The 17,174-nt window shown below is 36.2% G+C and overlaps 1 protein-coding gene across 2 annotated transcripts in view; it reads right to left on the bottom strand.

The window, feature by feature from the left end:
• LOC145984131 (nucleoporin Nup188-like) overlaps positions 1-17,174 on the bottom strand; it is a 236,228-nt gene that overhangs the window by 53,922 nt on the left and 165,132 nt on the right. For both annotated transcript variants that reach the window (XM_083117569.1, XM_083117567.1), the window contains exons 19-22: positions 12,937-13,097; positions 11,380-11,627; positions 10,213-10,350; positions 7,462-7,743 (exon numbers count right to left, since the gene is read on the bottom strand). In XM_083117569.1, the coding sequence (XP_082973695.1) occupies positions 7,462-7,743; positions 10,213-10,350; positions 11,380-11,627; positions 12,937-13,097 (829 nt within the window). The remainder of the gene's footprint in view (positions 1-7,461; positions 7,744-10,212; positions 10,351-11,379; positions 11,628-12,936; positions 13,098-17,174) is intronic.

Genomic DNA, 17,174 nt, shown 5'->3' with positions numbered 1-17,174 from the left:
GGTAACACCATTTATCCTGGTAGTTATACAACCTGTTATGCACAGGATGCGTGTTGTGAGAAGGAAAATAGAACATGAAAAAGTTTTCACAAAAGAGAATTTAAAATAATGTTACTTTGTTTCAATTGTGCACAGTCGTTGCTTTTCCAGGACATTCTTACAATTCTAGTTCATGAGAAACCCGTTTGCACTGAGACCAATGGAAAGGAAAAGAATCTCTCGCTTATTGCAAGTGAAACTCGAAGAATCTTGACACCAGTCAGACTGGTGCCAGCAAAAGTCGGGAGATAATCGGGCATAATGAATGTTGGATTTTATACAGGTTTACTGGAGCTTTGTCTGTTACAAGATTAACTGGTAAGATTAGATCTCTCGGGAGAAACAACACAACCTCTCTAGGTATGAGACAAAAAAAAAATAAAGGCAGGGCTGTAATTTTCGTTCTGGTTTGGCTGTGTAAAATACATCATAAAAAGAAGTCACTTTTCTTTGCTTCAACCAAGTTCATCCACCCTCCTTCCCCATTCAAGGGAGCAGTCCAAACTCCTTCCTTGACTTGCATTGTAATCCAGCGTGAAAAAGGAAACGCGCAACTTACGATCTATTTTCACCCAATGCGTATTCTAGGACACGTCATTAAACAGCGTGGCAGTCGATAATCATTCGGGTTTAGAATTGAATTTCACTTTAAACTGTATATTTAGTCCCGATTAACCCATCAGCATAAAATGAACTGAAAACAAGCTTTATGAAACTGCTGCGCATTTTCACATATCAAAATGGTTGATCGTTATTTACTCTCACGTTAATCGACGATTTATTGTTGGATTCAGGAGTATTCTCGATGTCAAACACCCACCCCTCCAAACGTTTTCCCCTTGAATAATGTATTTTTAATCGGTCTCAGCGACCATTCCCTACATTGAACTTTTTTTTTTCTCCACATGAATGGTTCTGAAGAAAAGCGGATGCAAATTAAATTTACAGATTTGCTTATCAGAAGGTGCAGAACATGAAGTTATTTTAACTCTTGTTTTCCTTTCTGAAGATCGAATTTCATTATCGTCAAATCAAAACAGCTTTGCGAGATTCAAAACAATAATTTTTTCCTTCGCGCTGGATGAGTCATCGCTGTTATCGGCAAGCAAGAGCTTTGCAGATGCTAGACAAAACACTGGCGCCAGCTGCATCGTAAAAACAAGGAGACGGGCTGGAAGTGTGAGCAACAGGTGGCGGAAGAGAAAAATGCCAGCATTTTAAAGATAACGCAACTGTCGAAGACGGAACTTTTAACAGCAGTGTAAAGAAGAAAGAAATGACTCTTGCTTTACGTTTTACCATGCAAGAGACAATAATACGGGCAATATTTCCTATGCAGACAACAGCATTAAAAAAAAATAATAAATAAAAAAAAACCTGAATTCTGCAATTATCAACATTGCCATGCACACCAGTTGCGGAGAATGAGCTGGGGAAAGGGGGGAGGGTCACTTTTTTTTACTTGTTCTATGGTTTTTGTTCGTTCTCAAGAATATATCCAGAACTGGTTGCCCCATTTTAGGCATCAAAGGAAAGGAAGAGGGGTGGGTCCTTTTCCACCATCGCCTGTAATCAGCCCGCATCAGCAAGAAAATCGTGGCTGAAACAATCTGCATCGCACCCCCCCCCCCCTTACGTTTGCTGACAGGAAAAGAGGGAGAAGTCAGTCAGTCAACGGAACACTTTTTTGGTAGATATTACGACATCGATACAATTAGGAAAACGTATGAAGTGGGAAACGGGAGTTATGATGCAAGTAAGATCGAAGTAAAATTTTGTGGAAACCTGGATGACAACGCATTAAGTGATTTGACGATCTTTAGTTCACCTATGTGGTTTTGATTTTCTCTAACAGTTTCGCTTTTTTATGAAGTGTTGCAGGGAACAAAGAACACGTTTTGAATGAAAGTTATGGGAAGTTGTCTACAAGGCTGAGAGTTGATTACTCACGGAAACCTGCTGAACTTTAGGTCAGAGTTGGACAGATGGGCCAGACTTCCAGGCGCCACGCATCTGTATTTTCGAACATTCCTTCGATCTTATCTCTCAAGGTGGTGTATTTATCGATGAAAGAGCTTGACCTGCCATACACACTGGCAAAGACTGCAAGTCCAGCAGTCATTTCGGGCTGCTCCCCACCAACCCCGCGAGTTTTCAGCAGCTCTTAGGACAAGGAAACAAGTCAAGTTGATTTAAAATAACATCCACATTCGATCTTCTCTTCTCGCGTATCCAAGAGCACACATTGGGTAGCGGCCGTCGGGTTGGTGCGCTTGAGGGAGGGGAGGGCAGAAGTCAAGTGCTATTGGATATCACTCAAGCATGGTGTGGTGGTGTCTATTTTTAGTTCAGACCCAATTGTGAGCGGTAGAGTGCTCGTAAAGGAATGAGTGGAGGAAAAAACAATGCATTTTTCAGCCGATTTCCTTCAATTTTTCAACTTTTTTTCCGAATTTTTCTAATTTTTTCTAAATTTTTCACGGTTCCCGGGAAAAGGGTCGTTACTTCGAGAGGGTCGTTATACCCGGGGTCGTAGAATTGAGAGTTGACTGTATATCAATGGAATCTATTTGTTTCCATGTTCCTTCAGTTTGCCCAACAAAATGCCTTACTACGACATCCGACAACTATCGGATGGTGCCACCTGCTCTTATACCCTCCATCTGTTGACAAGTCCCCATACTACTCCCACACGGACAAGAAAAAATGATAATTCAATGCATTTTCCATGTAATATTTAGAGGATTAACCTTTATGTTACATTTGGGCCGTTCACCGGCTTAAACTGCTTGGCTGCAAGAGGATGTGTGAATGAAGAATGGAATAAATTATGCTCATTGCTCCTTACCAATATTTAATAGAATCGCACAAGTGTGGGGGGGGGGATATCATGCACAAGCCAGCAAGATATCTAAACACTGACAATGATAAAACCCAGTGTCACCACTGTACCTGATTTCCTTCACGATTCCTCGGCTGAGTCACGACGTGGCACTCTATCTGTCCAACGAAGGTGTCCTCAGTGGGTTCGCCCAAACCTTTTAAATGGACCGACTTAACACTGTCACTCGCAACACACTTTGCGCTTCGCTCCCTCGATCAAGACTCCTCCCGCGACCTCTCGTCACCCGGGGACTGCTGGCATTTTTGATTACACAGCATTTTATTTCCGGCTCGTGACATTTACTCTCCCGATGATACCATATGGTATAATCCGAGTAAGGTCATACTCGCCCGATGATACCATATGGTATCATGGTGCTGATTACGAAATGAATACTCTTATGTTTGGGTGGAAACTCTGACACAGGTCTGGAGCAAGCCTGGGAAATTCATATTGATGACCATCTCTCTCCCTCTCCCCCTCTCCGCAACATATGCATGCCACATTTCCGAACAGTGTTTCACATTTTGGCTCATTATTCAACTTGTATGGCACCCAAGAACATGAAACATGTTACGTTCTCTTGAGAAATGTCCATTCTTTGAAAAGAATACTAAAGTTCGCACCTTCTTCCCAAATAGCGGGAGAAGAGGGGGCAAACTCCAGATTTTTATGTTTTTTCATTGAAATTCGGGGGTCTGTCGCCACCCTGGATATCTAGGTTTTGAAAGAATTTACTAAAAAATAAAAAATTGTAATATCAAAGAATGAAGTACACACTGTTCAACAGTGAATGCAATGATGCAGTTATCAGTATCACTGATGCCAGAGTATGTTATGTTATGTAATATTATGCCTACTCTGGGCATGTAAGTATTAAGTTTAATATTTTAGGTATTACAGTAATTTCTGATGATTCACATGGAGATTTACACATGCTACTATTGTTACTGAGAGCTGCAGTGGTCTAGTTGGTAGGGCATCGTTCAATTCCCAGGGTGAGTGATTTAAGGTTGGATTTTTCCGACCTTGTCCCTGCATGTAAAGTGGCTCCAGGGCTCACCCAGCCTCAAACCAATAGGTACCTGGGGGATAAAGACAGCCAGAGCATGGTGCTGATCACATCACCTCCAAAATGGCCAAGATCAAGAATGTGTGGCATCCTGCACCCATATCCCCTAAATGTGCCTTCATGGCACGCTGCTATGTGCACAGGGAAATTTATCTTTACCTTACTATTGTCACAGAAAATTAAAACATGGTGCAATGTAAAGCCTCTTTCAGTACATCATCCCACTGCAATTGAAAGTAACTAATGCAGGGTTTCCACAGAACTCCAAATATATTCCTCTTGCCCGAGTTTCCCAGAGTACTCAATGTACAGCAAATTAATATTTTAAATTTATTTTACAATGCCCTCCATTTCACCTATCATGAATACAGCTATGCCATCCTCACGTTCTTTCTTATTAGAGATGGGCGAGATTAATGCATACTCATGATTTCGGAACAAAAACTGGGCGCATTTCGGGATATAAAATGACATTCTGGTATTGAAATGGTGAATATAAGCCTAAATTTGATTTTAAACAATACTAATTACACAAAATAACTTTTTTCCTTCTACCAGGACATTTACGTCATTAGAGTATTAAGTTTCCTCCTGTGCAAACCAGCTCATATTTGCTTCTCAAATATTTACAGCAGAATTAATCAATTTTTCATGATTAGCATAACTCACAGGATAATTCAGACTTCTGAAAGTGTTGTGTGACAGTTGTGACGTCCCACGGACCGGAGTGTTCCTTTTGCTTGTTACCCCAAAAGTAGTTTTGACCTTGAGGCTACCTCTCTTTCAGTACCTTCCTCAACTTCAGTGTGCTGTGAAAGCATGAAGGGAAAGGTTGCACTATCTGCTTCTGTGGTGTTCTATTTATATACTGTGGTCCCGCGGATGTCACGACTGTGTTTGAGGGTTAAAATCACCGATGATTTATTACGATTAATAGACAAGAGAATTGCAGATTTTTTATTTGTGGCATATACTGAACAGAGGGACCCATGGTTTTGAAGAATGAATGTTAAACAATAACTAAGGACTAAATTCACGTTGATCAGCTGTGTGTAAATACTCAGTTAAGAGATATTTTGGATTGGTGTATTTGTTTTGCTTAAACTCACAATATAAACAAAATATTTTTTTGAGGGAAGTTAAAAAATAATGTTTCGCTCTCAAAACTACGTAATTGTGTTCAGTGAATAACAAAGCAAAAGACATGATTAAATTCACATCATTTAAAATATGTCTTGATATATTTATATTCCTTTTTTTTATAGAGGTCCTGTGTTAGTGCCCAAAATGTTCACGACTGTGGTTAAGGGTTAAGAGTTTATTTTGCACTTTGCAGTTCATTTCACATCATTTCATGACACAACATGTTAGGAAAATGTACCTCACACCTCTCAAAAACATAAAAAATGAATATTACAGTGGTTTTTTTTCACATTTTGTGTTTCTGTCAAAATGAAATATACATGTATCTATGTATTAGTAATATAAATGATAATTTTACCAATCTGATATATTCTGCAGTTTTATTTTTATAAATAAAAACGTAAGTTATATATCATAGGTTTTGTGAAAGAAAACGTCTAAATATGCAGTTCCTTTTCAAAGGCAAAAACCCATTGCAATTGGTCAGTTGCATACACTAATTAAGGAGGTGAAATAAAATATCTATTACCTTGGGCATTTATAAATATGTATAAATTCAATGGGATTTGGATTAATCTACGGAGAAAAATTCATGCATAATTCCCGGAAATCCTGGTGAGTAGCCACCCTGGAAATGTTCAAAATTCCACACACTGAAAAATTTGGAATTCTACACGCTATTTCCCACTTGCATTTCTGGAATAAAAACTGCTATTTTTAAGAAATTTCAGACATTCATAGTGCTGGAAACATCGAGAATTAACCACTTTTAAGCATGATCATGGAATTTCCCAACTGTTCGGCATACTAAAGAGTTGGCAGTGGGATGGGAAATTCTTTCCTGCTCCCAGTACAGGCTATTTGGGATCCAAAAAATACAATAGCAGTCATTTTTCACTATCTACATAGTATAACACCCGGCCAAGGTGAAATATGGATCTATAAACAAGAATTCTTTCAGGTCTTATAATTATGAGAAGTTGTGTGCACTGAAGGTTATCGGTTAGGTTATAAAGCATTACGATAGACTATAAAATACATAGAAATTTTCAGCAAAAAATGCAGGCTTGACCAGGACTCGAACCCGGGTCTCTGTCATACCGTGGCATTCCTCTACCACTGATCTACCAAGCCGGCTTGGCCTTGCCTGTAGCAGACGATTCCACGCAGGTAAAACAGCGATAGCGAAAAATCAGGCAAGGCCAGGCTGGCTTGGCAGCCAGCAATGACACGGTATGCCAGAGACCCAGGTTCGAGTCCTGACCAAGCCTGTATTTTTCGCTGAAAATTTCTACGTTAGTACATCTGTGTGTGCCTAATCTTCTATAAAATACATATTTCAGCACATGTTCCTAGAATTTTAGTGAATATAAATCAGTGCCTTACATAAAAAAGATTACATTATCCATCTTAGTCTAACCTTAAATTCTTGAACCCTAGATACCTTTGCCAGCACGTGCCTAATTTTGCCCAAGCTGAAAATGCAACACATCATTCTGGCAGTTTTTCTCTAGATGTTTGCTGCTCCAAATGTTATTGTTGTTAATATCTTACAAGTTTCACTTGGAGTAAGTGAATGAGAGTTCTGAACGTCTCAATACAAACAGGTTTCTCAGGACTAACAAATTTTCAGAATTCCATTTAAGGTCTTTCATTTTGGGGGAGAGGAGAAACAATAAACATCATGCAGTAAGAGAAAACTTGGATATAAATAAAACAAAATATTTTTTACTTCGTATCTGAATTATAGTAGTATAAGTGTAGTATATTTCACATGTTTCATTCTCTTTCCAACAACATGCACCATTAGAGAAGCTTTCTTGCCATCCTGTGCATAACACGTTGGGTAACCATACAGAATAAATGGTGTTTACATCTGGTTGGAAACTGTGTACTTTCATTTTCTGACACAATTTCAGATGAAAAATTTGCACAGGGGACTATAGAAATACAGTGTGTGCAAAGTTTCTGTGGAACTCAGATCTTATGGGAGTGAATTAATTCCACTTGAGAAATTGACACAACAGATAAAAGATTGGATAATTCAAAGTTGACATTTTTTGGTTCCTTGACCTTCAAATTAATGAAATTTTCTTTAAATTACAATTTTTTTATGTCAATTGTATAGGAAGATGCTGAGAACATGGTAAAAGTAAACAAAATAATATAATAATAAATAATATAATAATTCAATAATAAAAAAAATTAATAAATAAATAAATGACCGAACAGAATATTGTGCAAAAACATATTAATAATACGTACGTACTTGTTACATTGATTTTGACTTATTTAAAAAATGAGTTGAAAGCATCATACTTACTAAACACTCTCTGAAAACAGGCTCATATTTTGCATTAGTCACCAGCTTATGAGTTGATATTTCCATGATATATGAGGCTGATGCACATGCCATGTTCAGCGTGTCTGGTGTAGGATCATGCTGAATTGTCCACAATGATTTGACCATATGGTCCCTATTTAGTTCTAAGAAGCCTGATGCTTGATAAAGGATTATAGCTCCTACACTTCTGAAAGTCCATGTGAAAGCTTCTATTCCTTTAACATATACTTTCTGCCAATATTTACTGCCTGTGCTGTCAGCCTGCAAAAAAAGACAAGTATAATCTGAGATTCAATACAGTGAACAACATTGCACTCACACCCTACCATTTGAAAATAAAAAATCAATGTTGCTTTCTAAATAACAGGAGATCGAGCCAGTAGAGATGGCCAATTTTTACCCATGCCAATTTTTGAACATAAAGTAGTTACTCAGAATAGTTATAAACATTGCAACTTTCTATGTCAATCTAGCAGCATTTGCTCAAACATATCTATATTAATCATACATTATTTCTACCTTTATCAGAATAGTGTAAAAAATAAAATTTTTGCCACTCGATTTTGGTGCATCATTCAAGAATATTTCATTTTTCAGATCAGCCTTTCTAGAACTTGCATGATTGTTGCCTGGAAAGCACCAAGATTAATTTTCCCCTACTTTGAAAATACAATAGAGGTTTCAGAGCGCAAGTAGAATAACCATCCAGGACAGATTTAAGCAGAACACATGTTCATCATGGTCCTCATCAAATATTTGATCTTGGGAACTATGTAAGAGACAAACAGAAGAACTAGTTGCCAAGTTTTTGAAATAAGGATGATACTATCGGAGTAATATTGGTAAGAACTTATGAAGGGCTGGAACCCTTTTAACCCTCATAATGAATGGACTGCTCCTTTCAAATCATATTCACATAACTTTGAGCCATAGGCGCAACTAGCAGAGGGATGAGGATGTGCTGGTATCCAGACTCTTCTGATCTACAACCTACTATCCTCCCTGGAAATTCTCATTCAACATTGGAATTTCACATGCACATAAATAAATTTGTTTGTAGTCCATATAGTTGGACTCCCATGATTGTAAACTCTTAGTTATGCTAATGCTTTAAACCATTGTAATAGATGCTAACCCTTAATGAATAAATCAGACCATCTTGTTTGATTGCAATGGTAAGGACAATTTAAATGTAGCAAGTTTCTGATGAAAGATGTTAGGCCAAAAATAATAGTGCTCTTATAATGTAATTCATAAAATCTATGCAATTTTATTAGATTCATTTACAATTACTTGGATACTTTGTGTAATTAATGATGTCAATCTTTTTTTTGTCCATGGGAGATGAAATTTTTGAATGCTTGGACTGAATTTTTACCTTTGTAATTAATATAATTTACAACATAATACAAAAACTTAACGTGTTACTCATAAAAGTATCTAAAGTTGCATTTGAGCAATGGGAGAAATTATAAGATCATTTCTGTTTTCACTAAAGATGTGGAATCTGAAACTGTAGTTTTCCAAAACACACATAGTTTAAAAGAAGTTTTGTTACAGTTATATAATTCCAGTGTATTTTTGCACTTTCTCATGAGTTTCATTACACACCTAACAAATTGTGTGTGTGTGTGTGTGTGTGTGTGTGTATTTGTATACACTGAATGTGCCAGAAAAAAAAATACCTTGTTTTTCTTTCTGGAAAGAAAATCTGGGCAAAACAGCAAACCCTGGCAAAAAACAGGCATGAGCCTTGACTTACTGTTTAAATTTTAAACTGAACCATTGTATAATGTGCCTCTGCCAGGAATCAAACTTAGGATCCTTTGATTACAAAGCAAGAGTGTTGGTCACTACAGCATCATGGAGAACCATGCCTGTTATACATAAAACTAGCAACCTGCCTGCAGCTTCATCTACACTGTATTACATTTGTATGTTTGTTCATCAGATGATAAGAAAACATTGAAGTCAATAATCCAAAACTACAGCATCAAATTCAAGTCACGTTGCCAAAATAGAATAAATGAGTGGCACATATCAGAAATTAGCATTCATAAGAAAATTAGATTATGTTCATTAGTTTGTTTCTGTAGTGTTCTGCAAAACACAACAATATCAAGATGTATAACACACAGCACCACCTGTTCAGGACATGGACATATGTTTGTAATATAAGCATTTTCATGTTTCTAGGTCCAAGTATTTGGGTTGCTAAACAAATCAAAATAAATTTTAATACCTTTTTTACCTCCCTTAGATGGAGCACTTCAGATTCCCTTCTTAGGGAAACCCTTCCTCATGACACTCCTTTAACTTTCAAGCTTTCAGGTTCATAGGTTTGAGCTGTGCATTGATGTGTCAGTGGATGAGGACTTATATATTAAGATGAGAAAACAGTATGAAATACTCCCAAGACAATCAGAATTTTTTACAATTTGGCAGCACTGGCTACATCATCTTAAGCACAGAAAAATAGATGGCGTACATCAAATTGTATATACAGTGGAAACCCGATTTTACATTTTCCCGCATTATATTAAATCTTCAGTGTCCCAATAGAGCAAAATGCTACAAAATTTTCCCCAGATTTTACGTTTTCCCACATTTTAAATTCTTCCATCTTGGCCCCCTGAAAAACGTAAAATCGAGGTTCCACTGTAAATTTCAAAAGAATAGAGCTGAAATCTAAGGTTAAAGTAATACAGTCATACATCTATTTGAACTTACGTAATCCTTGATATAGATTAATGGCATCCACACTTCATTCATCAATTCAATATTGATCAGATATTTTCCAAAGCCAGTTGAACCTACGAACATAAGTGCTTCCATTGCCTTTTCTATGAACCCCAAACAGATACGTCTCTGATTAAAGAGAAAGAATAAAATCAGAATTTTCATTAAGTCAGCTTCTTTCATGCCAAAGTTAATGTTGAATTAATCTTAATGTGCGGCCCAATAAAAAAGTTTACAATAAGTTTACTTGCTTCTTGTCAAACAATATTTGGTAACAGTTTACCAAGAAAATTTTCCACTATGGAAGATGGCCATAGAAATTCTGTTTATAAGAATATTTCAAAATGTTTAATAATATATATCATCACAACTTACTTAATATTCTCTATAATAAATGAGATTATAATTAGTTCATTGTGTGAGGACATATGAGAAGCATGATTGCAAGTTCCAAATTATATCTTCATGGCGCTCTGCTCAGCCCAATGTATTTCATGCACTGCTCTGACTGCGAGATATTTATTCCTGTAGTGTTTTCAAAGCCTTAAGGTAAGAATTACGGATTCATTTTTCTGAAGGCAACAGACTAGCAGAAAGCGTGAAGTGAAAAAAGGATTTGTACTTCTAAGATGCACAACTTTTAACTCCTGCTTGCATGTCCAATTCTCATATTTTGTAATTGTCAAGTTCTCTTCACCCACTTGTTCCTCTTAACTTTTTCTCCCTTCCCACCAGTCTTACACTTAAGAGCTGCTGCTAGCACCAGCATTTTGTCCGGTGGTTCAAATGCTGCCATCTGCCAATATCTACTTCCAACAGCACAGCAATGACCCATCCAGTAAAGCAGAAAAGAGGCATTGCTCTCCATCTGCCATCTCACAAAGTTATTTTGTTTTCACTTACAAAATATGAACACCAGATACAAAACCAGAAGTTAAAAGAAAGGAACACTGTTGTTCTGCTGCCCTCTGATAAATAAAGCCATAATTCTTTGCAGCATTGCACCATTTAATTTATTATTTTTTCCAATAAGTATCATTTAGTTTTAACACACAAGGAACTGTACAAAACACTTAAAGTCATAAAATGTATATGGCATAAATAAGTGGACAAGACATGAAGATATTGCAAAAGTACAAAATTTTGTAACCTACTTACTGGTAATGCATATCTTAATGCTGATACAATGATGTCCATTGCCTTTGAGTCATACAGCATATCTACCAAATGTTTTGTTTCTTCATGCTGCTCCACAACAGTAGAAAGCAATGTCACAATCAATACTGGGGCATTCACACGACTGTAATCATTGCAATCTTCAGGTTCTGCCTTCTCAAATGTTGTGATAAGTTCATGTTTCATCATTCTTTGTACACAATGGAAGTAGGTTCGTGTATGGGTATCAGCTGAAATTCAATATTTTTCTTACAAAATATCTCAAAAGGTAAGAAACCTTCAAAAATTATCATTATACAGGGTGTACATAAAGTCTGGTAACACTTTTAAAAATTTATTGTAAAGAAACTATTAGCATTACTAAGTGACACAGTGCATTTGTTGAATGAGTAAAGTTGTAATTTTTTCTTGTATTGCAGTTGTTTCCTGTAGTTTCATTTCTCACCACTAGATGGTGGCAAATTCAACATGGTACTTTCAGGAGCTAAAAAAAAATTGTGTGCTCTATTTTGATAAAAGGTTTAGAGTGGACAGGACATGTAATCAGGAGGGATGACAGCCGAATCCCCAAGAAGGTGATGCAAGGTAGTTTTGGAGGGAAAAGATCAGTGGGGAGACCCAGAAACAGAAAGTGCTGAAAACTAGGACCTGGAAGAGAGCAGCCTTGGATAGGACAGGATGGAAGATGAAGATTGGGGAGGCCATGGACCAAATACGGACCGGAGCACCATAGTAGAAGAAGAAGAAGCCACCCTGAAGTACTAGAAAACAGATAATGTTGAATTTAACATTGCATGCTAAGTGTCTTCTTGTCTCATTTTCAGTTACTTCCAGAGTGTAAGCAAAGCAATAAATAATCTATTCAAAGTTTTGCACACCCATCTCCAAAGTGAATATCAGTTATTTTTTAGTATTAGCTAATTTCACTCACAAAACCCCCTGCCTTTTATTTTGGAAAACTCTTTCAACTGTTACTTGAAAATTTTGCTTACAAGAAGTTCAAGTTTGGTGGGCAAATTAAACATGCAAAATGGAATCGTGTTGTTGTTAAGTTGCTGCTGTTTTAAGTCCACTTTATGCACAGCTAGGCTAATCGGGACTGGACCTACAGTTTAAAAGTAAGATCCGAACTACTATGTGCCTACACCAGGTATCGAACCCAGGATCCCTTGACTACAAGGTGACAACATTACCACTACAACATTGGAGAGGTCCACACAAAATGTTATTTAAAACTTGCTCAAACAATACAACAGTTATCTGGCATATTTTATACCAGCACAGCTTCAGAAAACAAATAAGGTAGGAAACAGAGGTTAGTCAAATACAAGATGAACGTAAACACTATTACTTAAAACAACATTTTGTTGTGACTTGCATGTTGATACATATTATGCAAGATAACAAAATACAGGAATGTATAATTGGAGTTCCATTGTACTTGCAAATACAAACACATTTTACCACTATTCACCTAGCAACAAACCATTTAAATTATACTTTTTATAGATAGAACATAAATAATATTGAAATACTTACTAAGCGGACTATGTTCAGCACATATGTCCACAATTTTAATAATAATGCTCAAAATGGCTTCCTTAGCTCTGTGATGCATTATTGAGTACTTGTACTCAAATTTATAGATAAATTCAGACATAATATCAGCCATGGCTTGGTAGGACTCATGAAAGCAAAAACTGAAAAGAAAATAAATTTCAGTAACATAGTTTCTCACCAGAAGACAAGTAGGAATTGGATGATATGTGATATGGGTACAAGCATTTTGAAAAAAAAAAAAGTCAAATTTTTTTGTATGATTTCACCTACATAGCTATAGGGTAAAACTGTTTTATCATTTTATTCTTATATCTGGTTTAGAAATGCCAGCCTCATACATGGTGAACTTTGCATGTACAGACCTTTAAAAAAATCATCAATATATCTGGAAAGTTAAAGAATAGAACCCTGAAACAAGCATTATTCTAATCAGCACACTTTGTGGTACAATTCATGTTATAATAATAATTTCTGAAAACATGTTTCATAAGTGACAATTTAGCCTTCCAATGCACCAACTCCTAGCACTGATAGCCACTGTTCAACAGACACACTATGTGTGGTGTTGTCACGTTCCACGTACATCTTTACTCAGTTGAATAAAAATCTGCATAAAATCGGTTTTGTAATGTGAATTGACAATGTTAATGGATTTTAAAAACAGATGCAAAGAGCTTCAAAACAAGACCAATATTGTATTTGTAGGACTAAGAAAAAGTTGTTTCACAAAATTGATAAGAATTAATATTTTGACAAATTCTAAATATCTGAAAAATTAAGAATTGTGTTTAAAACCTTTCTGCCAGCACCATACTAAAATTTCATAATGATCAGAACAGTTTTTTTATTTATAGAATTTCAAAGAGAGCAATCGTTTGCAAAATTAAAAAAAACTGACACTTTTATTGAACTCATGATGATAAAAAATTGAAGGCATACTCCAAAAAAATTGGTTAGCATAGATTAACACAGAATTGAATAAGCTAAATTTTGATTTAACTCATTTTTATGTAGGTCTACTGATTAATTTTTAATTGCGAGTCCAAACTCGAGTATCTATAATTTTTAATCCGGCAGTAGATGAAATTGATGAAAGAACATCATGCTCAAACCAGGACTCAAACCTGGGAACTTTGGTGGCAAAATCAAAATCAACATCATCATGTGCTCCACCACTGAGCCAGTTGTACCAAATACGATTGATGATTCATTTAATTTATTTTACTATGCTTTTTGTGCCACTTTTGGCTAATTTGCGAAGATAGGAATGAGTGATATGATGAAATTGATGAATGGACACTCACAAACACCCATGCCTAAGCCAGGATTCGAACCCGGGACCCCTGGCATCGTAGCATGATGTGCTAACCACTCCAGCATGGGGGTCAGCATACCAAATACGAAATTTGAGTAATGTGCCCTTGTGGTTTCATAGATTTTTCAGACTTTCTTATTATAATATATATAATAATATAATTATTATTGGTCATGTTTGAGTAGTGCCAAAGCACAAAATCTGAGTGTTTGCTACCTGCTACTGGTGATATTAATGCATACCAAGTACCTATATACCAGTTTCCAAAATGAATTAGCATCATCCCATTATGAGACACAAGCTCTTCACAAATATACAGTGAAATCTCAATTACACGTTTTATGGGGTACAGAGGGGAAAATATGTATAACTGAGAAAAACATATTATTGAAAGATAATTGAAATGGTAAAATTAAGTAATAGTTTACCCTAACTCTCATCACCCGCTTTAATCATTTTCCAAGCCCTGCCGATCACAAAATTTGCCAGAAGCCTATTCTGCATGCCAGGCGACCTCTCCCTCCCTACTTCCTTGCTTTTGAAGCAGTCTCATTCATTCACCATGCAACCTTGAACTCCTGCCTTATGATCAAAGAACAAGTAAATTATTGCCAAACCAATAGTCACTAAATGCTGCTTTCTCTAGGGTTTTAACACACTTTAAAGTGTGACTGAGGTGTCTTTTGTTCATATACTATTCACACTTCTTTAGTTAATCTTCCTTGTAGACGAGAGAGGAAGGGAGGGAGGGGGGAAATTGCTTGAAAAATGTTACTTTCTTCTTGTTTGCTGGGAAAAAAGTAAGAAGAATTTGCCAATCCCAGTTATCCGATATTGTTTTAGGAACCAATGAAAAAAGTTACCAATCTCCCCTCACAAGAGCTCATTAATCTGCTGTGCACAGCTATGCAATGATTTCATGAAGCAGCCTTTTTTTTTTTTTTTTTTTTTTAATGAAGCTGTCTGCATAGGAAATATTGCTCATGTGTCCGTTACAATACAATAATTCTTCCTCCTTTCTTTCTGCAACTTGGTTAGGGAAGCACGCTGCTCTATCTCCAACAAGTGCTCTACCTTTAAAATGTGCAGGACCTTCTATTCAGCCACCTGTCTGTTGGTGCCAGTCTGTTTGAAGGGAGGCTGCTACTGGCACCAGTGTTATGCGTAACATCTGCGATCTTTTAAAAACATTCGCAATTCGTTACACTCAAAATATGAACCTTCTCGTTCTTTGAAACTTGAAGTAGTTCTCATTTTTGCCATCAGATGGCAGGTCCTTCTGACAGCTTAAGTTCCTTCTGCCACCTGGCACTGTAAATTGAATTAGATCTGTTAGCTAGATGCAGACCTAAAATTCCAGCATTACACATCTTGGATTCAAACTGTTAACATCGTATTACTTTAACCACCTTGTGGCCAGCATGCAGTCGAGATCACGTACGAAGAAGCAATGATGCATGAATATCCATTCCACAACGAAGGCTGCTATTATGCTTTGGAACTGATACACGTGTATATTTACATTGGGTTTTCTGGATGGTGCCGTAAAAATACTTACGTTTGCTATGTCTTTTGACTAGTAATTTATTTTCAGGTACGTTGATCTCTTCTGTGATATTTGGATGAGAAAAGTGAACATTATATTTTTAATACATGGAAAAATCCATATTGAACTATAGATTGTCCTAATACTTTGAAAGGCCAACAGAACTAAAATATTGATAAGGTTTGGATGATTTTTCCTTGCAAGAATTTTGAACTTAATTTGGATGAAAATTTTGTTGGATTACTAGACGCTATATCATCGAACCCAACTAAAGTGCACGAATATTTCAAAATCCATTTTTGCAATGCCTGTGATACTGAAAACTAAAATTGGTTGTAGAATTGTGATTATTTAACATCGTTTTCTATGAGTGATTGGAAGTACAAAAGGTACAATATGCAAATCACCAATCCTGAAAGCACTTACCATTTTTAAGAATTTTGATTCCTTATTCCTTGTGCAGTAGCATCAAAAATTGCCTAATCAAATTGATTAATTATTATAAATCTAGAAACAACACACATTGTGCACATTCAATTCAAGAATGGGATTATAATTATATTATGTCTTGGTACCTGTGTTAATCTAGTCTTGCTTTTTAAAAGTCAATGTTATTTCTATGTGCATATGCAGACATGTATACGTATTTGTTGTTACATGCATGTTTGTTGATTGGAAGTTGAATTAACCTACTTCTCTTGTTAATAAATCACGCCGTAAATTTGGAAAAGTCGTAAGTCTGCAATTGTAATTGATGAATATTTTGCAATCAATTTTGATAAATTTTCTTGTTGGCAAATAAAATGCATGTTAATTGTTATTGGAACAATTTTATCATTACAATAATTACTCTGTTGCATGATTAAATAGAAGATGACTGAAACTAGGGATGTGACAAAGCTGAAAATTTACCGATGCCGATGTACTCACTGATAATTTTTGGAACCAATGCCGATATTTAACCAATTCCGATATATAAAATTATTAAACAGAAATGGGATGTTATTTTCAGCATGACAAAAATAAATTTGGTATGTACATTTGTATTGCATATCATATGTATATACATATGTATTCTCAAGAGATGCGAATGTACATTTGCATCTACAAATGGTGGTTATGTGAACCTTTAAGAACATGGATTCTCAAGAGATTTAACATTAGTACACAAGCAGTTGTTTGAAATGCAAAATGAATTCCTGTTCTTAATGTCAGCAATTTACTGCTGCCAGATTCAACTTCAGAAACATGAGTTTTGGAATCACTTCAGTAAGTAACCTACTTCTTCTCTTATCGCAAATCTGTTCAGCAACACTGAACATTCAATCACTGAATACTGATGCAGCAGGTATGCCC

Source organism: Lepisma saccharinum, chromosome 2 (assembly GCF_977018435.1).
Source record: "Lepisma saccharinum chromosome 2, izLepSacc3.1, whole genome shotgun sequence".
NCBI lineage: Eukaryota > Metazoa > Arthropoda > Insecta > Zygentoma > Lepismatidae > Lepisma > Lepisma saccharinum.
The sequence above is the reverse complement of the archived record's forward strand: the minus strand, read 5'-3'. Positions and strand labels throughout refer to the sequence as shown.